Source organism: Phocoena sinus, chromosome 6 (genome assembly GCF_008692025.1).
Source record: "Phocoena sinus isolate mPhoSin1 chromosome 6, mPhoSin1.pri, whole genome shotgun sequence".
Taxonomy (NCBI): domain Eukaryota; kingdom Metazoa; phylum Chordata; class Mammalia; order Artiodactyla; family Phocoenidae; genus Phocoena; species Phocoena sinus.
In genome coordinates this window covers 302,693-330,242 of record NC_045768.1, presented here as the reverse complement: position 1 = coordinate 330,242, position 27,550 = coordinate 302,693, and the positions used below count along the sequence as shown (strand labels likewise).

The 27,550-nt window shown below is 53.1% G+C and overlaps 1 protein-coding gene across 6 annotated transcripts in view; it reads left to right on the top strand.

Moving 5' to 3' along the window:
- The window catches only part of EHMT1 (euchromatic histone lysine methyltransferase 1), a 147,456-nt gene that overhangs the window by 53,379 nt on the left and 66,527 nt on the right, over positions 1–27,550 (top strand). For 4 of the 6 annotated variants that reach the window (XR_004350285.1, XM_032634348.1, XM_032634345.1 and 1 more), the window contains exons 2-3: positions 16,983–17,049; positions 21,016–21,572. Coding sequence is in view for 5 of the 6 variants with exons in the window: in XM_032634348.1 (XP_032490239.1) it covers positions 16,983–17,049; positions 21,016–21,572 (624 nt within the window). In the remaining variant the exon portion in view is untranslated. Of the gene's footprint in view, positions 1–16,432; positions 16,450–16,982; positions 17,050–21,015; positions 21,573–27,550 lie in introns of those variants that run through there. The other 2 variants (XM_032634349.1, XM_032634346.1) reach the window with 2 other exon arrangements.

The window sequence follows — 27,550 nt, the reverse complement described above, 5'->3', positions numbered from 1 at the left end:
GAGAAAACATTCTTTTAGATGTGTCTGTTGCATCTAGGAAAGAATCAGATGACTTTGTACATTCACCTGGACTGTACCCACTCCGTGTGTGTTAGAAACGGCTAGTGGACTTCCCTGGTGGCGCAGTGGTTAGAATCCGCCTGCCAATGCAGGGGACACGGGTTCGAGCCCTGGTCCAGGAAGATCCCACATGCCGTGGAGCAACTAAGCCCACGAGCCACAACTACTGAGCCCGTGTGCCACAATTACTGAAGCCCGTGTGCCTAGAGCCCATGGTCCGCAACAAGAGAAGCCATTGCAATGAGAAGCCCCTGTGCACTACGCCGAAGATCAGCCCCCACTCGCCACAACTAGAGAAGCCCGCACGCAGCAGTGAAGACCCAATGCAGCCATAAGTAAATAAGTACGTTTATTAAAAAAAAAAAAAGAAAGAAATAGAAACAGCTAGTGATGCTCTCAGGCCCCATACGTGAGGCTGTGGGCACTTGGGAGGAGCTGGCCTCAGAGGGAACAGATGTGTGTGGACAGGGCCAGGGTGGCTTTCAAAAGGGGTCGTGGGATGTGTAGACTCCAGAACAGTCTCAAGTTTGAGAGTTGGGTGGGCTTGGCTGGGGTGGAGTAGGGCCAGGCTGCGGCTCTGCCCTCCTCAGCCTGTCCGTGCCTTCTGGAATGGGGCCAGCAGAGGTTGAAGGGAGGTTGGAGGAAGACGTCAGTGGCAGAGGTCTGGTGGTGGCTGTTCATGTGGGGAGATGGTGTGCGTGGGCTGGCTGAGGCTCGGGCCAGGCTCCAGGCTGGACTTGCCTTTGGACGTTTGGATTTGGGGGTGACTGTCAAGAAGGAGTTCGGCATGTGGCAGACAGACGGTACAGATGTCTTCGTGATACACTTACTACGTGTATTGAACAGTAAGGCTAGCTGATGTCTGTTGGGCACTGATGTGTCACCAGTGGCTTCAAGCATTCTGCGCTGTCCTCAGGTGAGAAAGCAGCGAGGCAGCGGGAGGTTTATGTGACCTGACCACACGGGTGGAGAAAGGAGGAGGCTGGGACGGGATCACGCGATGACATGGCAGGTGGCATGGCTCAGGTTCGCTGGTGCCTGGCGCTGGCACCCGCGAGGGGTGGGCGTGTACTGTTCTCTTTCGATACATGTATCTTCTGTAATCTTAGATCTAGTTTTCCACTGGAATTTTCTGAAGAATTTGTTTCCATCACATACAAAAGTAGACAGCTTGGGCCTGTGCGCTGATTGGCCTCTCAAAGCGCATCATAGGTGTCATGAAATTTCCACCTCTACACTCTGTGTATTGTTTTTTAAATATAGACATTTTTGACATAACTACATGTCATTTTCATTCCTAACAAAATCCACAGTAATTCAGTATCATCCAGCCTTTTTTTTTTTTTTTTTTTGCGGTGCGCGGGCCTCTCACTGTTGTGGCCTCTCACGTTTGCGGAGCACAGGCTCCGGACGCGCCAGACTCAGCGGTCATGGCTCACGGGCCCAGCCGCTCCGCGGCATGTGGGATCCTCCTGGACCAGGGCACGAACCCGTGTCCCCTGCATCGGCAGGCGGACTCTCAACCACTGCGCCACCAGGAGGCCCCATCCAGCCATTTAAGATTTCCCTCCAGTTATGTCAGGATGTCATTTTACAGTTGATTAGTTCAAATCAGGGCCCAGCATAGCCTGCACTTTGCATGGTTGTTCTGTTTAAGTTCCTCAGCTGTAGCTGTCCACCATCGGCTTGGTGAGGAAACTATGTCAGTGGTCTTGCAGAATGTCCCGCTTTCTGGAATTCTGTTAATGATTTTTTTAGGGCCAGTGTATTGATGAGCCATGCTGCCCACTTTGCTTTTTATATTGGTAACCTAAGTGTGATAGATGACGTGATACTGAGTGATTTCCCCTGTGATAGTTTTATGCTGCCGAAACTTTGGTTGAAACTGAGTCAGTAAGAACCTGGAGTTTGGAGTGGACTGACTGACCCTGGTTTTTAGAGTGGCGCTCAGTGTGCTGAGTCCTTGTGGTGCAAGTGGGGCCTGAGTGAGGCACGCAGCTGACTGTGCCCTCTGCCAGCCAGGCGTTCTGACTTCTCACGGTGTCCAAGGTTTTCACCTTGGTGTAGCCCAGGCTCCGTGGAGTACAGGAGCTGGGAGTTGGCCAGCCTTAAGCCCTGGGGGAGGGTCCTGAATCTCCACCGCATCCTGTTGGGCTGTGTGCCTGTGGGCACCCATCCCCGCCACCTGGCCACATGGCCCTGGGGCAATGTCATGTACAGTGGGAGCGGCAGCGTGGTGCTCCCCGTGGAAGGGTCCGAAAACCTGATTTTGTCAGCAAACCACATTGTGGCAACGGGACTATCCAGATTCATTAGAGACAGACGTGTGAACTAGGACGTCAGCGTGTTTGTGGTGTGACTGTCCGCTGCGAGGGAAGTTATACTGAGGGTGAGTGCTGTGTACTCCACTCCCTGGTTTGTGCCTTTGGGACAGATGCCCGCTCCAGCCCAGTGCTTGCCGGCCACCTCGGGAGCTTGTGGCTCGTTCTCATTTTCCTCCACAGTCAGGTCCAGTTAGCGGGGTTCAATCCGTAGAAGCTTGGGGCGTGGGGTGCTGAGTGGCGAGACCCGTGCTCTCCGGGGGGTGGGGGGGCTTCCACAGCACCTGGCGCATCTCTTGGTTTGCCACGTCTTCCCCGTGGATCGGGGTCCTGTGGGGAGACCTCGGCTGTTGGGCCCAGGCTGGGCTTTCCCTGACCCCGGTGGGGGGCCTCCCGGTGGCTGGGAGAACGGAAGGAGGAGTGCGCCACCTGAGTTGCCTGCTGCCGCCGGGCACAGTGCCCCGGAACTCAGTGCCCAAGACAGCAGCGATCCTTGTCCCTCTCGGGGGCCAGCGGTTCCGGTGGAGCTTAGAGGATGGCTCTTTTCTGGCCCAGGAGTCTGGGGTCTCAGCTGGAAGACTCAGCACTGGGAGTGGGTGCATCTGAAGGCCCTTCACTCACGCGCATATTGGCACTCAGCTTCTGTGGTCCGGGCTCCTGCGTGACCTGACTTTAGATATCAGGGGGGAGATCACTTCAGCCGCATCTCAGGGTCCAGGCCCAGTGAGTGGCCAGGGCACACAGAGCCCACCTTTTGGGGGGAAGTGTGAGCACCATCCAGTAGCAGGGCGTGGAGGATGGGAGACATGTTGGTCTGCCATCTTTGGAAAAATATAGTAGCTGAGAGAGTCCTAGGTCAAGGGAAACAGCGAGGAGGTAGCTCCTTTGGTTTTCTTCTTTGCAGAGAGGCCAGTTAATGGTTAAGTAACAGATGGAAAGGGAGTCTTGTTCTGATATTTCAAAATCCCTTAGACGTAATGTATGGGGCCACTTTGGAATTAATTGTGTTTTCCAAATTTAGGAACTAACTCTCCTTTTTCTGCCAAGGGGAAAAAACAAAAAGACAAAGAGGACAGGAAATCTGTGAGATATTGAAAGGATTCATTCTTTTCTCCCCACCCTTTTGATAATTAGCTAGTGAAATTGGTATGTGGAAAATAGTTTAAAATTAGGGGGTGGGCGGGTAGCGCTCTACATCTCCAGAAGTTTCTTGGACTGCAGATGCGTCCCATCTTTGAGAACCTGTTTGTTGCTTACAGCCTGGCGTTGGCATCCCTGTGGTTCTCAGGGAAGGGATGCCACCGCTGGTCCAGGCCTCGGGCAGAGAGGGGCAGATGGCAGGTCGGGTTTGGCATCTCCTGTTATGGCTAGAACCAAAACCTCTCTCCTCATGGGAGAGAAGGTCCCTTTTGTGTGCCCCGTGCTGGGTGCTGTGCAGTGGTCTCCAGGGCACAGGCCGAGGCAAGCCTGGTGGCCAGTGTGGAGGAGGGGCTTTCCTTTCAGTAGTCATCAGATGAGCTGAGTGAGCCACGCCTGCCACGAAGATGATTGTCGAGAGGGTTTCTCCTCCTTTCTCTTAATATCGTGCTGTTGTTGGGTCTCTTTATAGCTCAGGTAGATAAGCCCTGAAAGCTGACATCCCCTCTCCCAATCCAGCACATGTGCCGCACAGCCCTCTGGAGCCAGGATAGAAATGCTGGTGGCCAAGTTGGGAGGGCAGCAGTTCCCTGGGGGCACTGACTGCATCCTTTCCCGCCTCCCCAGCACATGGAGCTGTTTTACATGGTTCTAGTCGAGTTCATCTCAGATTCTTTCCGAAATGGCTTTGCTGCTTTTAACTTAAAATGTGCGTGTAGCACTTAAAGATGAACCTTCTCAACCTTTGTGTTTGAGACAGGAGTTCTGTGCAAATGCAGGAGTGATGTGACGTGCGTGGATGCCAAGTGGCCTGGGCCTGCGGAGGCCGAGGAAACAGTCAGCTCTGGCTGGAGGCGGGGGCTCCAGTCCTGCAGCTTTCAGGTCTGAGGCCCGACCGCAGAGCTGGCCCCACAGCGAGTGCAAGGTCTGCAAGCCGCTGTGTCAGCTTTTGTGTTTTTCTGGAGCTGGCTCTCCTGTCCCGTCCTCGGGTTTGGCCTGGCCCTGGGGGTGGTCCAGGGTCCCCAGCACACCATTTTGAAGATGAAGTATTTGGAGGCAGTTTTAACTTTCTGGTACTTTTGTGACTATAACCTTATTGTTGAGGTTAGCACTTCTGTGCAGGGAGTGTGTGGGAAGGTGCTCACTTCTAAGGTAGCTCGTGGTTGGGTCTTCGAGCTGGTCCCGCTGTGGGAGCCTGGAGAGGGTCGGGACCCTGTGCTCCCTCCCTCAGAGGCCTTACCCCTCCCCGCTGAGCGGGTGGGGGTCTTACTCTCAGCTCCCGGGCAGGGCAGCAGGCGCAAAGGGAGGTAGAAACCGAGCTCCCTGGTGATGGTCGTTGTCATGGTTGTTGTTACTGGTTTGTGGACGTGACCACATCGTCTTTTTCTTTCTTTCTTTTTTTTTTAATATTTATTTATTTATTTGGCTGCGCCGGGTCTAGTTGCGGCACAGGGGATCTTCGTTGCGGCATGCAGGATCTAGTTCCCTGACCAGGGATTGAACCTGGGCCCCCTGCACTGGGAGCATGGAGTCGTAACCACTGGACCACTAGGGAAGTCCCTGTCTTCAACATGCAAATTGAGAAAGTTATTGAAATCTATAATTTGTCTATAGGCTTGTCCTTTTAATACACATTATCTAAAATATATCTAGCCCTTACTTACCTTTGAATTTTAGGAATCTTCTAAGGGGTAATGTCAGAATTTCTATGATCATTCTCCCATCATCCGTTGTTTATTTAACAACAAAAAAGTCAGCAGTGTGGTAGAAATTGATGGGTGGGCACCTGGGAGGCAGAGCGGTGGGACCCTCTTGTGCGGGGAGTGAGAGTCTGGGTCTGCCCAAGGCTGGCACCTGGGTGGGAAGGCCCCTCGCCTCTCAGGTGAGCAGGTGCAGGTGCCAATGAGGAGGCTCACGGGTCTGACAGTTAAGTACAAAGGATTCCTTGTAATTTTCCTGGAGAGTTCGTGGAGATTCCTCATAGAATCCTAACCTTGATGATCTGTGCTGTACCGTTGTCCATTGGTATCTGTCGGTTGTCCCTTGGTATCTGTCGGGGATTGTTTCCAGGACCCCCTGCAGATACCAGAATCGTGGATGCTCAAGTCTCTTATGTGAAATAACAGTGCTATTGTTGCATGTAATCTAAGCACATCTTCTGTATACTTAAATCGCCTTCTGATTATTACTTGTAATACCGGATACAGTGTAAATGCTGTGTAAACAGCTCTAAGTACAATGTAAATATTGTGTAAACAGCTGCCGGCGCCGTGCAAACTGGCAGGTTCAACATTTGCTCTTTGGCACTTTCTGGAGTTTTTTTCCGAACATACTTGATCTGCAATTGGTTGAGTCTGCGGGGGTGGAACCCTCGACACAGGGGGCCAACTGTGTGTGTAACAAAAACTGTCTTTTTAAAAAGCATGTAGAAGCAAATGTTGTAAACTGAGGCTAACTGCATCATGACAGATTGCACTTGGTGCTCATTCTTCTCATGTCCAGTGATGTCCAGTGGGGGCGGACGGAGGCCCTGAGCCTTGAGGAGGGAACGCAGGCTACCTTGATGTCACCTACAGATAGCGCTGTTGGTGCGGCAGGTGTTCTTACGTGCTTGTTCTGTGGCTACACTTAGCGGGAGGAACACCAAATAAGTGGTGCTGCTGTGAGAACTGGTACAAGATATTTGTTTACTCACTAAGAAAATCTGAGTGAGACCTTAGTAGATGGGAGTCTGCGTCGCCGTGATAGAAACGCGGTCGCTGTTTCCTGTCCTGTGACATCACTACAATGAACACAGCCACCCGCCAGTGTCACCTAAAGATGACTTTAGAATATGACTTCTCTGGTCTTTGCATCTGGGTATTTCCCCCCTCCCCCACTTTTTGTTAAAAACAAACGACTGTACACTTTTTCTTGGGAGATACTCTCTGTAATGTCATGCAGCCAGAACTGGTTGCCTGAGTGTACTTCAGCTGCTTCTCATCTTCCATGGAGTTGGGGGGTCTTTGCTGCACAGATGTGCTGTGTGGGATCTGAAAACCGCTCTGTGTCGCTGGCACAGGTCCTGGCCCGCTGCCCTGTGTGGAAGGGTGCCCTGTTGTCCACGCGTGGGGAGCAGGCAGGGTCCAGAGCAAGGCGAGGCAGGGCCGGGTTCTTGGCGGGGCAGCTGCGGGGTGGCGGGATTCTGTGTCTGAGCGGCCACATCCGTACTGAGGGCTGTGTGATTGGAAGTTAACTTGAGGAACGTTGACTGAAACAGGAAAAAGACGCAATGTAGGAGCCGTGAGCTGAGTTTTATTCCGGATCTTACCGAGGACTGTAGCCTGGGAGACAGCTTCTCAGTAGCTCTGAGGGGCTGCTGTGAAGAGGTGGGGGAGCGGCCAGGATCTGTGTGGTCTGGGCCAGGGGGTGTGTGCAGCCAAGCACACATCTCCGTAGAAGGTAACGCTAGTCACGGGGAAGGGGTATTTCCATAAATGATTTTAGCCCTTTTTTCTGTGTATGGAAAGAGGCAGGAATTTGGGTTCATTAAAATTCTTCTGAGATATCTACTCTCTAAGGGGCCTGTTTTCCAAAGCACAGAGAGCCTCTCAGGGTGTTCTCTCTGTCAGCACTGCAGTGGCTCAGACTTAACCCTTGTAGAATGGGTGGTGGGTGTGTTTCTTTCCTTTTTTTTTTGCTGTACACGGGCCTCTCACTGTTGTGGCCTCTCCCGTCGTGGAGCACAGGCTCTGGACGCGCAGGCCCAGCGGCCATGGCTTATGGGCCCAGCTGCTCCGCAGCACGTGGGATCCTCCCGGACCGGGGCACGAATGCGTGTCCCCTGCATCAGCAGGCGGACTCCCAGCCACTGCGCCACCAGGGAAGCCCGCGTTCTTTCTTTTACATAAGGATACCTGAAGACCCTAGCAAGACTTTTTTTGTTTTTTCACCACCTTGAGATGTTTTTATTGAAATGCATATGGTAGGGGTAACAAGCGACCTCCCTGTGTTCCAGGTGGGGACCTCTTCCCCCAGAGATGGGTCAGGCCAAACACCCAGTGGGGCAGACAGTCTCCCAAGTGGTAAAAGGGAGCCAAGTTAGGGAAGGCCTCCCATGCCAAGGCATAAGAGATGGTGTGAGAGCAGGACTTCATAATTCCTTTAGTTTTTTTCCTCTACATTTTATTTTCTTCTGTGTTCTATTCTCTATGAAGAAATTGTTTGATTAATAATTCTTTTTCTTTTTAGGAGTATGATTTCACAGGGCAGAGAATATTGCCTTTTGAAATGTAAGCATTGCCATTTCAGAATTACAGAAACCTAGGGTCCTCTGTCCTTTGCTGATCCTCACAGACTCAGTGTAGGGCTGCCAAGTTCAGCAAATAAGAATACCAGATGCGGGACTTCCCTGGTGGCTCAATGGTTAAGAATCCGCCTTCCAATGCAGGGGACACGGGTTCGATCCCTGGTTGGGGAACTAAGATCCTACATGCCGTGGGGCGGCTAAGTCCGCTGCTCCAGAGCCCATGCGCTGCAGCTAAGACCCGATGCAGCCAAATAAATAAATAAATATTTTTTAAAAAAGAAAGGAAAACCAGAGCCTGATGCATATTAAACTGGTGAAGAAAATTAAAAAAAAAAAAAAAAGAATACAGGATGCCCAGTTACACTTAAAGTTCAGATAAACATACTTATGCTAAAACACGGCTTGTCATTTATCTGAACTTCAGATGTCACTGGACATTCATGTCTTGGGCAGCTTGTTGCACCCACTGCCCTGTGTTGGCCTTACACATCCAGCACGGGGTCAGATTCTACCTCACCTCTTGGGATGTGTTTTTTTCCCTTAGGGTTTGTGTATATCGAAACCTGCCAATTTGCATTTAAGGAAAAAACTTCACAAACTGGAAAGTTTTCTTTCTTTTTTCTCCAGCCACATCAGCTCTTTAGGATGTGAAAACTGATGCTCCAAAGGGTAGAGTTTATTCTTCTGGGAGGCGTGGTCAGACGCAGCTCGCAGTGAGCATGTGGCTGTCACACTCCCCGAAGGGCGTGCTGCCGCTGCCGCTCACTGGCCATTCTGGCCACCTCCTGGGCAGACTTTGTACCCCTGCCCCGGTGCCTTTCAGCTGGATCAAACTGGGATTTTATCAGAGGCGGTGAAGAAGTCGAATGAGGGTCTGGATAGGCTGGTGGAGGGACTCTTACTGTGAGCAGTTCTGGCATCATGGAGTCCCAGCTCCAGTTTTACTGTCAAAAACGGCAGGTCACCGAATGTGAGGATGCGAGGAGGGTTAGGACCAGCTGGCAGGGCTGAATGGAGGACAAGGCTGGAGGGGGACCGGCCTGTTCTCCAGTGGACGGATGGACTTGAGAACCTTAGCCACATGGTGCAGAGTCTGAGGGTTTTCTTCTGGTTTCTCTTCTGTTTCAGGAATGTGGACACTCGAGGCAGGAGCGCTTTGTTTTTGCATATTTAAGAAGAGTTGAGTCTGACTTCCTTGGCAGTCCAGTGGTTAAGACTCCTTGGTTCTACTGCAGGGGGCTTGGGTTAGATCTCTGGTCCGGGAACTAAAACCCACATGCAACGTTGAGTTTAGGACTGTAAAGATTCCTGATTCTGTGAAGAGAGGGGTGTCCTTGGGTATAGCTCCACCCCTCAGGACCCCGCACCTCCCTTCAGTCTTTCCTCACTGCTTTCACCCTGTAAATGTCTTTTTATTTAGAAGTTTGTATGTAAAAGGCTCTTTGACTGAAAGAAGCCCCAGAATCTCTGCAAATCCCAGGCTCTGAGAGGATTCCCTTTTTCAGTCTGGGTTTGGGAGTGTGATATGAAGTCTGCTCCTGAAATGTTCTGGAGTTCGGGCAGATGTGCTGAGGATAAAGAGGACAAAAAGCCCTGGAAGGAGCTGTTTTTCTGGAATTGTCGTGTCTCGGTGGTGCAGTGGACGAGAGTTGTACGGCGTGTGTGCCTTGTGTACACCTGGTGAGCACACGTGGTCCCCGCTGGTTCCCGCTGCAAGCTGTGGATTCTTAGTCGTGCCCAAGTTTGTGGCATCTGAAAAACGGAAGGCCTGATGCTTACGGATGAGGTTGCCGGTCCGGATTCCCGGTGATTTTGCGGGTGGGGTCTGACTCTGGGGTTGTCTGTCTTCCAAGGAGGAGGTGAAGGAGGTGCAGGTCCTTCCTTATTGGGACACATGGGTCTTGGGGTGGAGATGGGGCCCAGCCTTGCGGTTGAAGCCCTCGTGATTTAGGTGGTGGCCGTGGTACTTGAGCAGGGTGAGCAGGTTCGGCCCGTGCTGAAGGAGGGATGGAAAGTGGGGCAGGTCGTCTGGGGGGGGGGGCATTCCTTCACCTCCTGGCTTCCTGAGGGTGGGGTGTTGGGGTCTCAGGCCACGGGGGCCATGGATCTCTGGGCTATGGGCAGGACCGCCAGGGTGAGCTGCCAGCACTGGGTCAGGGGCTGTGCCTTCAGAGAAGCCAGGTTGGGGAGGCCTCCGCCCTGACCAGTGACCTTGATCAGTGATGTGGCCTGGGGGAGAGTTTAGATGATTTTATTGGAAGTTCTTCCAGGAAAGAGACCAGGCTTTTGGGAAACGAGTTAGCCACGGGTGGACCTTCACCAGTGTTGATTCTGTTGTCTGTGTATGAGTGAGAGACTGGCCTTTGGGTTCTGTGTCTCTGCGGCCATGTTGACTTAATTAAGAACTTGAATTGCTGGCTGGTCGTTCATGCACATTCATGTGTTTCACTCCCATACAACTTAGGTAGATGGTTGTAAATGGAAAGGTCTTGATTTGAAGTCGATTAATTACCTCAAAACTTTGTTTTAGCCCATTGTTTTGTTTTGCTTCGATCAGGGAGAAAGAATAACCTGCTAGGCTAGACAGGGTTGAGGTAAGCAGTAATATTTCTTTATTGTGAGCTTTACGAATATGTGCTGCTCTTCCTTTTTTTTTTTTTTTTTGCGATATGCGGGCCTCTCACTGTTGTGGCCTCTCTCGTTGCGGAGCACAGGCTCCGGACGCGCAGGCTCAGTGGCCATGGCTCACGGGCCTAGCCGCTGCGCGGCATGTGAGATCCTCCCGGACCGGCGCACGAACCCGTGTCCCCTGCATTGGCAGGCGGACTCTCAACCACTGCGCCACCAGGGGAGCCCTATTTTTCTTTTTTTTTCTCTTCCTTTTTATGCAAGAGAAATTGGCCACTGGCGGGGCCTGTGTCTTAAATAAGGCACAGCAAGTGTTAGAGCAGAGCCCTAGGGCAGGTTTTGTCAGGTAGAGGCTTGTACAGAAGTTTCAGACCGAGAGAGTATTCCTTTTCTTTGATATTTGTTTTTCATATTCATCTGATAAGCTAATGTGTCCTTCGTTTGGAGACTTCATAGCATCCCAGACTCCAGCACACTGTCCCGTGCCCTACAGGTGTGAGCCGCTTGGGTGTGCCCCTGCTCGCCCACCCCTGCCTGTCCTCTGCCCTCCCTCCTTCCCCATGCCACCCCCTCCCCCTGGTCCTCTTTCACCCTGTGCCACCAGCAGCAGTCACTCAGAGAAATGAGCGAGGAGGTGCTTGGGTTTTAAGTAGGAGACAGAAGTGAGGCAGAGATGGCGGTGCTCTGTTTACAGGTCTCATGCTCACCCAGGGCCTGGTGTGTTGTGAGCACGTCAGCGGGTTCCTGAATGCACTCGGGTAGACACAGAGCAAAATAGCGGCCCAGTCTGGCATTATTTGTGTGTTACATAATATTCTTTTTTTTGAGGTACGAGGGCCTCTCACTGCTGCGGCCCCTCTCGCCGCGGAGCACAGGCTCTGGACGCGCAGGCTCAGTGGCCATGGCTCACGGGCCCAGCCGCTCTGCGGCACGCGGAGACCGGGGCCCGAACCCTCGTCCCCTGCAGACCGGGGCACGAACCCGCGTCCCCTGCATCAGCAGGCGGACCCTCAACCACTGCGCCACCAGGGAAACCCCATAATATTCTTAAAACAGACTTTTTTGGGGGAAAGGTCATGAACCATAATTTTGTGGGTGAACGTGTGGCTGGCTGGTGCTGTGACAGGAGGCAGCTGGTTTGCCACTGTGTTCATAGGGTCCTGGGGGCTGTGCCCACCCTGGCTTGTCTCCAGACACCTGCTGTGTTCATGGGGTCCCGGGGGCTGTGCCCGCCCGGCTTGTTTCCAGACACCCGTTGTCACCAGTCAGGGCCCGGGGCCCAGAGGTGTTGTCGGCGGGCCCAGTGTCCTTGCTGTGGGGCGGTGGCCCCAGAGTGAGGATGAATTCAGTCACTAAGCGTGTCGTTTGGTGCCACCCTCTTGATTCCTGCTAAGGTGCCGACAGCATTGTCCTTGCACCATCTGTGCAGATGTCAGTACTGCGAAACGGGTGAGTGGGATCCTGCTGGTGTTATGAAAACAGTCTTGATCTCTGGAAGGGTCTTGGGGACCCCAGAGAACTCCTGTTTGAGGGGGTTGAAGGGTGTAGGTGGTTGGCAGTTGGGATGCAGCTGTGATGGGCTGGGAGAGGCAGTGAGGCCCGGCCACGTGGGGCTGAGGGTAAAGACGAGGTACAGCCTTGCCTGGCCCTGGATGGACAGTGGGAAATCAGGGGCCTGGGATCAGACATCCTGGCCCCACAGCCCAACCCGGTGGGGCCAGGTCATGGCACCATTACTGAGATGTGGCCAGGACAGGTCCTGGGAGGTGATGCCTCAAGTCAGGTGCTGCCAGTGAGGTCAGGGGGCAGGCGGATGAGTTAAGATGAGTGAAGCAGGCCTGGGCAGGAGGGCATTTTCTCCGGTCTAGACCCTGAGGGTCAGTACCTACATGCAGGAGTAAGGTGGAATCTGACTTGGTGCTGGTCCCGGGTGTCAAGAGGCCAACTCTGTGGGGAACCCCGCAGGAGCCTGTCCAGGCACCCCGCCAGGGTCGCCACAGCTCCTCACTGTTTCAGAGTCTGGAAACCCAGATTTCTTGTAAACTCTCCTACTTTTTAAATGTTGATAGTTCATTGAAGGTGGAAACAGCTGTGCCGTCTGGCTCCCGAGCCTGCTACTCCTTTGGGGGTTTCCCCCACCCCGCCACTATTTGTCTTTATGTCCCTGTTCTCCTGCTCTCTCCGGACCTGAGTCCCACAGCCAGTGCCGGAACCCTTGCGTTTGCCCGTGGTCCTGGGCCCCCGGTGACACGGGGTGCAGGCGCAGCAGTTTGTGGAGCCCCCAGTGCACGCGTGTTCTGTGTCCTCACGCATCCGGGGCTGCGGGTCTGCTGGCTCCGCGTCAGGCACCAGGTCTGTCGTCCTCACAGCAGCTCCTGGAACAAGTGGTCCCTGCCTTGCAGCTGCAGAAGCCAGGTGACCTCGGCAAAGTGCAGGGGGACAGAGGAGCCGGATAGGGCCTGGGTCCTCAGGTTCCAAGCCTGTGCTTCTGCGCCTCTGCCGTGGACCAGTTCCCCTCTGGGAAGTCCTTGCTGCTGCCTCTCTGTTACCTGCAAGACGCCCTGTCGTCATTTCAGTTCCACCCTGTCTGCCCCGTGGCCACACAGCGTGCTTCCAGTCTGAAGACTTTCCTGACTTTTCCTTTTAAAACACTTTAATTTGAAATAATTTCAAACATACAGAAAAGCTGCAAGATTAGCACAGTGGCTCCCATCTACCCTTCACCCTGACTCCAGTTGTTATGTCCTTCACATGTGCACATGTATGCACACACACCACACATGCATCTTGTCTCCTCTGTCCCGCACAGAGGTAAGTCCAGGCTCTTATTTACTACAAACAAGGACATTTCTCTGAATAACCATCAAGATCCCGATGTTGACACAACCGTCTGGTCTGCAGTGCATACAGGTGTCACGGTAATCACACGTGAACACGGTGCCCAGTCGCTGTGCGTGCAGTCGTCACAGTAGTCCCTTCACAGCGCTTTCCCGCTCTGGACGGGTAGTTGAGGGGACTCCAGCTCCTCGGTCTTCCTTTTCCAAGGGCACATCACGTTGCTTTCTGGAAACCCTGGTGGCAGGAAGGGTTAGGGTTAGGGTGCGTCCCCATCAGGAGACCTGCCGCTTTGTCCGTGACCGTCCCATGGGTGAGGCTACAGGTTTCTCCACGGAAGGTCACTGCTCTTCCGTTTACTTGAGGGAATTCCCTCTTACTTGAGGACAATGTTGCGGCGAGATACTTTGAGATTCTGTAAGATCCCATTTCTTACGAAACTTCCTCCACGAGTTGTAATGGTGGCTTCAGCTCCCAGCCCTCTCTCTGCCTTCAGTTGTTGGCATCTAGGATAAGGAGCTTTCCCTGTTGGATTTGTTTGTTATCCATTCATTTATTTGATGCTGGTGTTTATTCACTGGTTTACCATTCCTGTTCCTGTCATTATTCATTTTGATGCTCCAAGTGTCGCAGACTCCGGAGTGGCATCCCTTGGGTCTGTCCTGGTTCTTGGACGCCCCCTGCCAGTTTGAGTGCTTCGTTTTCAGGCACAACCCGAGGTTCTAAGCTCCTCTTGTGCCCCCGCCCTGCCTGGAGTTGGTCCTCTCTGCCAGGAGCCTCAGTCTCTCCGTGGAGGTGGCACGTGGGAGTCGAGATTCTGTGCTGCTGCTGCCCAGGGGCCCTCGCACTGCTCAGAGCTTCTGCTGTGCGCACTGCCGTTGGCTCGCGTCTTCTCTGGAGGTTTTCCTCCTCCTGTTGTGTCCCCGTATCCCAAGCTCACTCTGGGGTTAGTTGAGGCTCTTCTTGCAAAGCAGAGACTGAGGTCACCCATCCACCTTTTACTGTCGGGATTGTCACAGCCCCTGCCTGTGGGAGAGCTGGCAGGGGTTTCAAGTGTCTGCCAGCAGTTCTGTTTGGTTCTGGTTTTGTTAGTGGTTTGGGCTACGTGTTCCACCTGTAATCCTTTCCTGGTTGATGTCGATTTTGTAGGTTGCTGGCCCTTTGGAAAAGGCAACGAAAACCGTGTTCCCTCTTTTTTTTTTTTTTTTTTTTTTTTTTGCGGTACGCGGGCCTCTCACTGTTGTGGCCTCTCCCTTTGCGGAGCATAGGCTCCGGACACACAGGCTCAGCGGCCATGGCTCACGGGCCCAGCCGCTCCGCGGCATGTGGGATCTTCCCGGACCGGGGCACGAACCCGTGTCCTCTGCATCGGCAGGCGGGCTCTCAACCACTGCGCCACCAGGGAAGCCCCCATGTTCCCTCTTGCTAGGTACATATAGGTTCAACTCACAGAGCATCTGGGTTCAGGAGATTTCTGTCTTTCTTGCCCTGGTCGTGGGCCGAGCTCACCCGCAGCCTCAGTCTCTGGGCCTTTGGGCTTCCAGACGTGGCACTGGCAGTGCCCACAAGGAGCAGGGTGGCCGCAACACGTGTGGACTGTGCGTCTGGGCTGTCCCAGAGCGCCCCTCAGGCTTGCGCCACACCCAGTCCCCTAGGAAGACCCTGTTTTTCTCTGCCACACGCTTTCTCAGCTTCTTCCTCCCGCCCGGCACTGCCGACAGGTTGGGGACAGGACAGGTTCCCCCCTTTGGACCCTGAGTGCTCATGCTGGCAGGGCAGACAGGCTGGTGGTGTGCCTGGTGGTGGTGGGACCAGCGGGGCCACAAGGCGAGGTCCAGGTGAGGCTGTCTGAGAAGGTGGAGCTTGGCCTGCTGAGGGGTGGCGGGGTCCAAGGGCCAGAGACTGGCGTCAGGGTGTGGGAGGGGGTGCTGAGGGGAGCAGAGGCTGGGCTTTGCCATCCACGATGAAGGCTTGTTTCTCCTTGACGAGGAGGGATGTGTCAGGTCTGACTCTGTAAGAAAGTACTCCCCTTCCTCTGGGAGGAAGGCTGTGAGGCCTCAAGAGTTTCCCTTAGTGCCTGGCACCAAATTCCAGCTTCCTAACTGCAGAAGGGGCAGCAGGGAGTTGGCCAGTGCCAACAGACCAGGACTGTTTAATCCAGGCCTGTAGATGGTATGAGCACAAGGCCACTGGGAGGGGCTGGAGAAGAGCCCCCAGCTGGCTACCCCTCACCGCTGCAGCCTTGCAACCCCGGTTTTATAACGTCACAGCACCCCACACTCTAGCTGAAGTTAATGTGTTTGTGTTTGTTTCTTATCCCCCGACTGGAACAGGGCTCTAAGGACTTTTCTGAAAAGGACCACACATGGCTTTGACCACAGAGGTTTCTGTCACATCTTGTCGTTATTGTTCATAGGTCTCTGGTGATGTAAAAACCACTGTCAGCTGGCCCTGTGGCCTGGACCCTGCTGTCCACTGAGGCCTCCCCTTGGGCTGGCAGGTGCCTGGCACACGACAGGTGCTCAGGAACGGTGGCTGGCCTTCATCCATGTGGCCACGTACACGACTGAGCTCCTCAGCTCCTAGAACAAGGGACCCTGTGTGACCAGCTAGGAGTGGATGTCCACCCAGGCGCCATTGGCTGTGGTCTGGTGGCCAGGACCCGGTAGTGCCGGTGAGACCTTACCCCTGTGTGTGTGTGTGCACACATGCCTCAAAAAACAAGTCCTCTTAGGTCCCCTGAGGAGTTCTCAGGGGCTCCGGGGATCCTCAGCTTACACTTTGAAAACCACTGGGTTTCAAACCACTGGTCAGGCCAGACGTGGAGCCCTAGAAAGGTAGGAGAGTGGAGCCTGGAAGTGGCCGGAGGGAGCTTGCCGTGCTTGTGCCCCTTCTTGGCCCGCAGGCCTGGGGTGGTGCCAAGGAAGGAGGGCGCCGTGGGGGTGGGCACTGCTCCAGGGAGCCGCCTGACCCCAGTGAAATTAGCGGTGGGAGCCAGGCTCAGGAGGAGTGTTGCGAGCACATGTTGTGGTGTCTCTTGAAGAAAACATTCCAGAACGTTACGCAAGCGTTATGGGAGCTATGCCCCTAGACTCTGGATGTCGCTAAGAGAGATGCCTAGAGGGTCTGCGTCAGCTGCTCCCCCTGTGGACCGGGCGCCTGCAGAGACCCCGCTTAAGGGTGTGTTGTGTGTTTCTGTTCGTTCTCTAACCAGACTCTCACATTCCTGAAGGCAAGAAGTTTGTCTTAAAACCATTGCAAGAGGCATCGTGTAATTCACGTCTCTGTATGGTAGACTCAAATACTTAGTGATTCAGGTTTTCATTGAATTTTCTTGATTTATCCATTTCTCTGACTTTTCTGTAGGCTGTTGGACATTTGAAATACTTAGATGAATTATTGTCAGCAGCAGAATGCACTTTGAAATAAATTGTAGCATTCCTATAATAGAGAAAACATTTGCAATTTTAGTTACGTAAGCCACGCATTCTTATTATTAAAAGACTATCCCCCCAATACAGTTGAAGTAGAGGTTTCCCGGGGCTGTGGTTGACTGCTGGTCCTCCTCCCGAAGAGACGGTGTCAAGAGCATTTTCCACTGGCTCGAGGTTCCCTGTCCGTCCTGTCCTGGGTGGTTTAATTTTGGTTTGGATGCGATGCCCACGGACAGGAGTCCTGCTGGCGGAGCCCGGCTGACATTTATTTCTCTTTAGCAGGCGGTTCCGGCAAAGGGGGAGACCAAGCAGGACTGCGGCCTGGGAGCCGAGCTGCCGAGTGAAGGTAAGGGCGCCCGGGGCCCCTTGCCTGGCCACCCCTGCTCGGCCAGGCCTGCCGTGCGGCCTCCTCCTGTGGGGTCCCGGGGCTCTTGGTCCTCTAGGAGGGTGGAGGCCCTGTGCGTCCTGGTCCTCAGGGCGCCGTAAGGCCAGCAGGGGGGCGGCCGCACCAGGTCTTGGGGCGTGGAAGCTGCTGCGGAGGTGCCAGGAGGTAGAGGGAGGCTGGCGAGGGGCTGGTACATAGGGGAGCTTTTGGAGGGACAGGCCCGGAGTCAGGCTGGGAGGTGCTGGCTCTGGGACAGACCATGACAGGTAAACCCCACTGTCCCACCCAAGCTGCCTGGGGGTGCCAGCCAGACCCCTTTGGAGAGCAGCGTCCTGGCTGGATACCATGAGGCCGGCGCCTGGGAGCCTCAGATGCTGGGGTCCGCCTGGCCGTGTCGGCACAGGCCCTCCTGTGCAAACAGCAGGGCCATGCGGACAAGAAGCGTGTCTCAGTGTCGTCCTGCTGGCTGGTGGTGTGGCGCTGTCCCCACTGACATGGGAGGAAACGCGCCCGCACCGCGCTCCTGTCCCTTGTGACAGAGATTGCCGCCTGGTCCTGGCCGCACACCCGCGCCACCGCCCCAGCCTGGTCCCTGGACGATGTCTACCCACCTCTCAGCTGGGTGGGGAAGAGGCTGGCTCGGGGCCAAGGTCAGGCGAGCTTACCCGGACTGTCAGATGCCCATCCGGCCCTGCATCCTCTGAAGACACACAGACAGTGGCCCGTGGGTGGCAGAGGCCAGTCTGGAGAGGTTGCCGTGTGTGCAGCAGTGGGAGGCGAGGGCCCTGCCTTTCCAGGCACTGCAGGGAGACGGAGGCCTGTGCCCCAGTGTTCCGTGTAGACCTGTGAGCTCGGTGTGGGCGGCCCTGAGCCTCCCAGGATGAGGCCTCGAGTGGCCTGGTGGCAGGGACCACCTTGTGCCCTAGGCCGACAGCCGCTTTTCGTCTTCCCCGAGCTGTGGTGCGGCCCCCACGATGGGAACTGCCGCGGGCCTGCCCCTCCCTGGTGGGCCCACATGCTGCTCTGACACCTTTTCACATCCACGGGGTCCTCTGCTTTTGTGACCACCCCGTGCACACCCGAGGGTGACGGTGGGTGAAGGCAGAGTATGGGCCCCCAGCTTGGGGCTGATGGCAGGGCAGCCTTGCTTGAGAGAAGGGACCCAGCAGCCCAGGCCACAGGGCAGGACCGTCTTACCTGTGAGTGTGTCGCTTAGCATGTGACCAAAATGCTTCAGGTTCTAGTAGAGCTGTTGGGGCTCAGGGAGCTGAGTGGGGTGGGGGTTGGGCAGCTGCCTGCCTGGCTTCCCAGGGCTGTTTCCAGCCTCACCCCCTCTCTCCCTGGGGCATCTTCTCCAGACAGCCCAGCTTGGACGGAAGGCCATGGCCCTGCCCTGCTTTCTGCCCTCGCCCTGCACCTCAGGGTGCCTCATCCGGCCCACTGGCCCCTCTCTGCTCCACCCCGGCTGGCCCTGGGGCGCTTCCCTCCCGGAGCTGCCCCGCACACTGTCCTGCCTGTCCCTTTGCTCACAGTGGTGGGACCTCTGAAGACCTGCCTCAGCGTCTTCCTTCTGGCGCTGTCCTCCTCCCTGTTCCTTGAAATGTTCCCTTCCTTGGGCTCCCACTCTGTCTGCCCTCCTGGGCCCTTTTCTAAAAGAAGTTGTGGATGAGTGATGCCAGGTGCCAGTCTCCTCTGCACACGGCCCCTGAGCCCAGGCCTGGGTCCTCCTTTCGAGGAGCCTCCAGACTGATTCCTGCAGCAGCTGCACCACGTCCATGCCCCCCAGCAGCGAGGGCGGCTCCCGACAACACTCGTCGGCACCTTCTTTTTGGTTCCAGCTGTCCTAGTGGGTGCAAAGTGGTATCTCGTCGTGGTTTTGATGTGTATTTCCTTGCTGGCTGGCGATGCTGAGCATTTTTTTCATGTGCTTATTAGCCATTTGTGTATCTTCTTTGGAGAAATGTCAATTCAGATCCTTTGCCCGTTTTTAAAATTGGTTATTGATTTTTATTAATGCATTGTCAGAGGTTTTTAAAAATATATTTTAGGTACAAGTTCCTTATCAGATGTGTGATTTGCAAATACTCTTCCAATCTATGGGTTGTCTTTTCACCTTCTTGATGGTATCCTTTGAAACACAAAATAAAGTCCAACTTACCTGTTTTTCTTTGGTTGCTTGTGGTTTTGTTATAGCGTCTAAGAAACCATTGCTTCATAGAAGATTGTAAAGATTTATGCCTGTGTTTTCTTCTTATAGTTACAGATCTTGGAAACGTTTTCAGTTAATTTTTGTATATGGTGTGAGGTAAGGGTCCAGCTCTATTCTTTTGCAAGTTGAGATGCATTTGTCCTAGGAGCTTGCCTTTCTGAGCACCTGTCAGCGTCTGGCCCCTGGGTGGCTGTGCTCGACGCCCTGTGACTGTCCGCATCCCCGTCCTCCTTTGTGTTGGGAGAGGCCCATTTCCCCTTCCTTTGCTGTGCTTTTTCACGATTTACTTTGCTGTTTGTGAAATTTGTTTTCCCTGCACATTTCAGAATAAGGTTATGGAGTTCCTCAATACACTGATTGGAATTTTGATTAGGGTATCATTGAACTTAGAGAGTCAGTTTGAGGCGACATGCATCTTTGTGTTTTTGCCGTCACGTTCAAAGTCGTGAGATACTTCCATTAAAATTTTTTTTCTCTGCAGAGACTTTGCATGATCTTGGTTAAAGTTTTATATCCTTTATAGTTTTTCCTGCTTTTTTGTGAATACTGTTTTTTTTTTTTTTTTCTTATGTTTTCTCAAAAGTTAAGGCCAGCGTAGAAAAATGCCTTTGGTTTTTGTACTTGATTTCAGATTTGGCAGCCTTGCTGCACTCGTGTTTGACTTGCTGACGGACCAGGTATGCAGGAGAGCCCAACCCTTGTCTCCAGGCCTTGCTCCTCGTTTCTCTCTCCCGTGGGGTCATCTGGGACCCCACTCTTGTGTGAACTTTTGTGGTGTTAATGGATGTCCTGATGTTGTTTCTGATCCTACATGGAATTCATGCAACATTTCTGAAGAAGTGTATCTTTGCTGTAGATTGGCATGCGGCCTTCTCCAAGTTGAGTAGGTTTTCACCTATTCTGTTTTGCCAAGGGTTTTTAAAAAAATTAATAGCTGTTTATTCATTCAGACAGTACTTACTGCACTCGTGTTTCTGTGCTCAGGGTACAGTAGTGAACGTGGACCTCTCCTTGCAGGGGCCAGTACAGTCGTGATGGAGTCATGGCAGGTGATGTGCTGTAAACAGGGGTACAGGGGTGATGGGTGGTGGGGTCTTGGACGTGACCACAGCCCCTCTGCACCCAGCGCTGTAACTGTGAGCTTTCTGCTGGGGTCTGTGGTGAGGCTCCGCGTGTGTCGATCTGCTGGTGGGAAGTGTGTTTCTTGTTTATCAAGTTGAGGAGACGCGCTTCAGAGACCAGGGGTTTGTAACGAGGCTTCTGGCTGACAGACTGAAAACTCACCCTGTTTTCTTTAGGTCTGTTTTTGGGAAGCTGCTCCCGAGGCCTTGTTTCCTGTCTCTGAATCCTACCCAGTTTTGTTTTCCAGTGGAGAATTTGTTCCTGGAGGATATGTAAATCCTGCATAATGTGTTGGAAGTCTTTTAAGAACTCACTGGAGGAGTGGGGTGTTTGTTTCAAGGACCACACCCCACCCACACCTCGCTAGGGGCGGGGCGTAGACCGCCCTTCTGGGGATGGGGTCATTCCCCCCTTAACTGACTCACTGTCGAGACAGTGTCTGTGACATACTTTATATTTAATCCGTCTGAACTCAAATGTTTGTCTATGAAATAAAGTGGTTTTTCTTCAGACAGTTTTGTGTAAGCAGGGCAGTGGGGGCTCTTGTGTTGGGGTCACAGGCGGGGCAGCCACTGACTCTTCTCCTCCTTCCGTAGGGTCACCTATGGCTGCTGATGAAGGCTCGGCAGAGCAGCAGGGAGGGGAGGCCCATGTGGCTGCAGACGGGGAAACCAACGGGTCCTGCGACAAGAGCGATGCCAACGGCCACCCGGCCGCTGTGAAGCACACTCAGGAAAGCACGAGAGTCAGCCCGCAGGAAGGAGCCGGTCCGGTGGCCCGGATAGCGGAAAATGGGATTTTGGACAGAGACACTGAGGTGGGGAAGCAGAACCACATCCGAGCCGACGGCTTCACTCAGACTCCCGTCGTCGGGAGCAACGGCTACTTCCTCGGCAAGGCCCCCCTGTCTGAGCCACCGCTGCGGGTGGCTGGCGCCCTGGCCTCCTCCCTGCCCGGTCACGCCGCGAAGACCCTCCCTGGCGGGGCTGGCAAAGGGAGGACTCCTGGCGCTTTTCCCCAGCCGCCGGCCGCCATGCCAGCCAAGCCCGGGGAAGGCAGCAAGGACACAGAGGACAAGAAGGCCCCGGCCCCGGGCGCTGACGTCAAGGTCCACAGGGCTCGGAAGACCATGCCGAAGTCCATCCCGGGCCTGGTAACGCGTCCCTGTTGGGGTGGGGCCGCTCTCCTGTCTGTCTCCTCTTTTGTTTCGTGTGCGGATGGCAAGTGGACTTCTGTGCGTGGAGGGGAGAGGCCAGGAAGTGGTGGGGTCGTCAGCCACGGTTGCCTGCGGGCCTTGTAGGGTTCCTGAGTGTGACCCGTCAGCCTGCTTTCTGGGCTTCTCCTCATAGGTGCCTGGGCTCACCGGGAGCTCCTCGTCCGCTTTGGGGAGTTACTGGCTTGGGAGACTCAGCACCCGCCTGTCTCTCTGGGGAGTGAGTAGGCAGGAGGGCGGCTGGGGCCCGGGAGTGACGCGCTACAGACACAGGGCGTGGTTTGCTCCCCGCTTCCTGCACGAAGTCCGGGTGTGCAGTCAGACGCCTGGCATTGCTTGTGCTGGTGCTGCTGGTGCGGGTCGGACCCTTCCCCAGGGGCCCCGCGGCCTGACTCGTGTGTTTCTCCAGCTCTAGAAGGTTCTGCACGGCTTCCCTCCCTGGACCTCCCCTCTTCTCCAGCTCCGTCATTTGTCCCTCAAGACCCAGCACTTTGGTCTTGCTGGTCATTCCACATGTTGATGATGTTTTCAGTTTGACAGTTATATTTTTCACATCCAGTGTCTCGGATTAGTTTTTTAAGAATACCTGCATTGTTAGTTACATCTTTGTCTTATCCTTCAAAAGACAGTTATAACCCTTGCATGGTCTTGGTTACAACTCCTGTCTCCTCACATGGGGGTTCTGACTGGCCTTGACACCTCTTGTTCGGGTGATTTTTCCCCTGAAATGACTTTCCTCCAGGAGCGTGTGCATCTTTGTTTCTGTGCTTCCCTGTTGCCTGGCTGTCGCCTGCCTGCTGTGACTGTGGAGCTGGGGGGGGGGGGGGTGGTGCTGGAAGCTGGGCCGCGGCCCACTGCCCACGCAGCATGGGGCCCCTGACGCCCCCAGCCTGACCAGCCCTGGCCTGACTTCTGCCTTTCGTAGTATTTTTATGTACGTGCCGAAAGTTAAACTTTTTAATAATTGTTCACAGGAGGCTGCACAGATAGTATAGAGAGAGCCCATGTCCCCTCCAGCCGGTTTCTCCCAGGGTAGCACAGTGTGGGTTTACGTGCCCACCCAGCACTGCGAGCCTCCCTCTGTGGTCACCCCGGCCGTCCCTGACCCCGTCCCCCATCTCTGGAGGCGTGTTGTTTCAAGTGTTCTGAAACGCGGGATGGCAGAGTTCGGGGGCTTTCTTCCCTCACTCCGCACCCCTGACCCCCCACCCAGGCTATGTCTGCAGGGCCCTCCTTTGCGTGTCGACAAGTATTACGTGTGTAACCGCTCGCCCATCGAGGGACATTTGGGGGTTCTCAGCCTTGGGGTGCTCCATTAAAGCTGCTCTGGACATTCACGTACACATTTTTGTTTGGGTGAAAGTTTTCGCTTCTCTGGGTAAAATACCCAGGAGCCCAGTTGCAAGGCTACATGGCAATTGGATGTTTAGTTTTGTAAGTAACCGCCAAGCTGCACTGCACAGGCCGCTACATTCTATGTCCCTGCGTCCTCCAGAGGGGTGTTTGGTGTTGCCTCTTCTCTGTCATAGCTGTGATTCCTCGTCATGGTTTTAGTTTGAACCTCCCTCATGACTGATGGCGTTGAACAGCTCTTCATGTGCTTATTTGCCATCTGTATGTCCTTTTTGGTGAAACGTCTTTCGTATCTTTTGCCTACTTTACAATTAAATATTTTGGGAGCTTTGAGAGTTTGGGATATGGACCGTTGCCAAGTGTTGGTTTGCAGATATTTTCACTTGGTCTGTAGCTGGTCTTCATCCTTTCGCTACTGAAGACCCCATGGTTTTTCTTTTTTTTTCTTTTTTTTTTTTTTTTTTTGCGGTACGCGGGCCTCTCACTACTGTGGCCTCTCCCGCTGTGGAGCACAGGCTCCGGACGCGCAGGCCCAGCCGCCATGGCTCACGGGCCCAGCCGCTCCACGGCATGCGGGATCCTCCCGGACCAGGGCACGAACCCACGTCCCCTGCATCAGCAGGCGGACTCCCAACTACTGCGCCACCAGGGAAGCCCCCCATGGTTTTTCTTAAAGCAGAAGTTCTTCATTTTGATGCAGTCCAGCTTACACAGTTTTTTTCTTTTAAGGCTGTGCTTTTGCTGTCATGCCTAAGAACTCTTCACCCAGCCCTAGATCCTGAAGATTTTCTCTAATTTTCATAGTTTTTTAGTTTTATGTGAACTTTAAATATATGGCCTGTTGTGAATCAATTTTTGTGTTAGATTTGAGGCTTAGGGTGAAGTTCATTTATTTATTCACCTACCATGTTTTGGCCCAGCATTATCGAGTTTAAAATGCATGTCAGACAACATTGTTTATTTATCTCCTCGAAATCGTACTCATATTCCATCCCCACTTTAGAATTTTATTCTAATGTATTTTTATTCTCAAACATTTTTTTATATCCCTCTAGGGGGTTAAAAAAAAAGCAGTCTGAAATTTAATTTCACGAAATATCTCTGACCATAAGGTTTATCTGAGGGTTAGCTTCGTTCTGGTTGGAGTTACTGTGATTAATAGCAGCATGCAGTCAATTGCAACACATACTTTGTTGGAAATTACTGAGCACTCTTGGGCTGGTCACTTGTAGTGAAAGAAAAGGGAAGGATTTTGAGGCTTTGGAACCTGATTTCCTGAAGACCAAGACCATCCGCTCCACACCCTGGAAACTTCATCTGCTCCTGGGACCCCTGCCGGAAGAGGGGATTGGAGACGTGGAGATGGGGTGCCCTCCTGGCTCCCGGCCCAGGTCCAGACCTGGCCTCTCCTGCCCTCTGGCTTCTCTTCCCCCCAGACCCAGTTTAGTCTTGTTTGGTTTTCTTAGGAAAGCATGTTTTATTGAAAATTGCGTTTTGAAAACAGTCATCCCTATGATAGAAAGAGTGTTACATGCTTATGGCAAGAAATCCATTGTCCTTTAAGAGTTTAAAAATGCAGGGGTTTTCACAGCCTCGTGGCCTCGCATCCCCAGGCAGGGCAGAGTCAGTTTGCCTCTCGGACCCAATGCCTGTGCCATCAGAAGGTGCCGACACAGGGTTAGACTCAGCCACCGTTCACGCAAAGGAAGTGAGAACTTCTGGAAGGAGACCCTTTTATCCCGCATTGGCATGCCAGTGTAGACCCGTCTCCCTAACTGAATTGTGCTCATTCCTGGAGGTGCCGCACGGGGACCTCTGGCTTCTCCTTGGGTGGCTGTGTCCCTGCGCTCTCCCTGGCTCCTTCCACACGGCCCCCCAGTAGTCCCTGGGTTCTGGAGAGAAGATGAAGCTGGGGTGCAGGTGGGTGTTGCTGCACCCGGAAGCGGGGGCACCAGGTGGGTGTGAGGACTCGCCTCAGTTGGGCCAGGCCCGACAGTGGCTGGGGTGAGGAAGGGAGAGCCACTGAGCAGAGTGAGCACTGGGATGGGGAGGCCAGCGGAGGCCAGGCGCGGTTGCCCTTGGGCGTCTGGGTCACACGCTGTGACCCGGGCGCGTGGCAGGTAGGTGTTGGCGCGGGTCCTCTCTCCACATGGGGGACTGGCTGGGGCTCTGCGGTGCCCCGCCGGGAGGTCAGGCGCCAGCCACTCCGCCTCGGTGGGTTTGCTTTGTCAGATGATGGGGCCCTAACAGAGTTTAGGGTCTTCACTCAAGTTCAGCAGTTTTAATTTTGTTTTTTAGATTTTCAAAAATAATACCTTGAATCAAAGAATGGATTTTGTGCCTGAGTGAGAACGAGCCTCACGTGGCTGTTGCCTTCTCAGATTTAGCTTCTGCCTTTATCCACTTATCCTTTAAGCTCCTGTGTCACGTCTGTCTTGCAAGCACTGGTGGAGGTGGTAGCTGCGTGGTTTCTGAGGTCGTTCGTGGGAGGAGTGAGGGTGTGATCGTGTCAAAGCAGTGACCTTGAGACAAAGCCCACATATTTGAGAAGGACTGGAGAATTGACCCAGCTAACAGGTTACCTTTACCAGGGCTGTCTGTGCCAGGGCACGTTAGCGGTGGAGGCCGCGGAGGAGGCCTCGGCCTGTGCTGTGTGAGGAGGAGCTGCGTGCGGGCCCAGGCGGGGAGCCTGGCAGAGGAGCCAGAGGGCTGAGCGTGGGTCGCGCTGGGAGAAGCCGAGTCCAGGGCCGTCCCTGGCAGGCCTGTTGGCATCTCCCCGATGTCGACTCCCAGAGATGTGGACACTGTATTAAAATATGCATAACATAGAATTTACCGTTCTAACCATTTTTGAGTGTCCAGCTCAGGGGCATTAAGCACATTCACATTGTCGTGCGGCCGTCACCACCATTCTCCCCAGGACTTTCTCGTCTCCACAGACTGACGCTCTGTCCCCATTAAACACTCACTCCCCTTCCGCACCCCCAGCCCCGGGCCCTGACATCTACTTTCTGTCTCGGATTGACTACGCTTGGTCCCTCATATGAGGATTTGTCCTTTTGTGTCTGGCCTGTTTCACTCAGCACAATGTCCTCGAGACAATGTAGCCTCTGTCAAAACTTCCTTCCTTTTTAAGGCCGGATAATATTTCATTGCATGCGTGTACATATACACACATGTACATTTGGTTTATCCATCAGCCATCAGTGGGCACTTGGGTTGCCTCCACCCCTTGTCTGTCGTGAACGATGCTGCTGTGAACACAGTTGTACAAAGAGCTCTTCGAGTCCCTGCTTTTGATTCTTCAGAGTGTGCACCCAGAAGTGGAATTGCAGGATCATAGGATAATTCCATCTACTTCTTGAGGAAGCCCCACGCTGTTGTCCACAGCATCTGCGCCATTTTACCTTCCCCCCAGCAGCGCACCGAGGCCCCGGTGTCTCCGTACCTTCACCAACACTTGTTTTCTGTTTGTTTGATAGTAGCCATCCCAGGAGTGTGAGGTGGTCTCATTGCGGTTTTGAGTTGCATTTTCCTGATGATCAGTGATGTTAAATTAAGCATCTTTTCATGTGCTTTTTGGCCATTTGTATGTCTTCTTTGGAGAAATATCTATTCAGATACTTTACCCATTTTTAAATTGGGATTTTTTGTTGCTGTTGAGCTGTAGAGTTCTTTATATATTCTATGTATGATTCCTTTATCGGATATATAATTTGCAAATATTGTCTCCCATTCTATAGGTTGCCATTTCATTCTATTGATTTTGTCCTTTGATGCATAGAAATTAAAAAAAATTTTAATGGACGTGTAATTGACTTACAATATATTAGTTTCAGGTTTACAGCATAGTGATTCAATATCTTTATATATTGCAAAAGAATCACCAGGAATAGTCTAGTTACCATCTGTCACCATTCAAAGTTATTACAGTATTGTTGACTGTATTCTCCATGCTGTGTGTTACATCCCCATGACTTACTTATTATATAACTGGTGGTTTGTACTTTTTAATCCCCTTCATCTGTTTTGTCTGTCCTCCCCCACCTCTCTACCCGCTGTTTATTCTCTGTATTTATGAGTGTTTCTGTTTTGTTACGTTTGTTCATTTGTTTTGCTTTTTAGATTCCACGTATAAGTGAAATCATGGTATTCGTCTTTTTCTCTGACTTATTTCATTTAATGTAGTACCTCTGGATCCATCCATATTGTCACAAACAGCAAGGTTTCATTCTTTTTTATGGCTGAGTAATACTCCATTGTGTGTGTGTATAAATACACCACATCTCCTTTATCCATTTGTCTGTTGACGGGCATTTGGGTTGCTTCCACATCTTGGCTATCATAAATAGTGCTACAGTGAACACAGGGGTGCATTTATCTTTTTGAACTATTGTTTTTGTATTCTTTGGATAAATACCCAGGAGTGGAATTGCTGGATCATATAGTAGTTCTATTTTTAACTTTTTGAGGAACCTCCATAGTGGCTGCACTAGTTTGCATTCCCACCAGCAGTGCACTAGGGTTCTGTTTTCTCCACACCCTCTCCAACATTTGTTACTTGT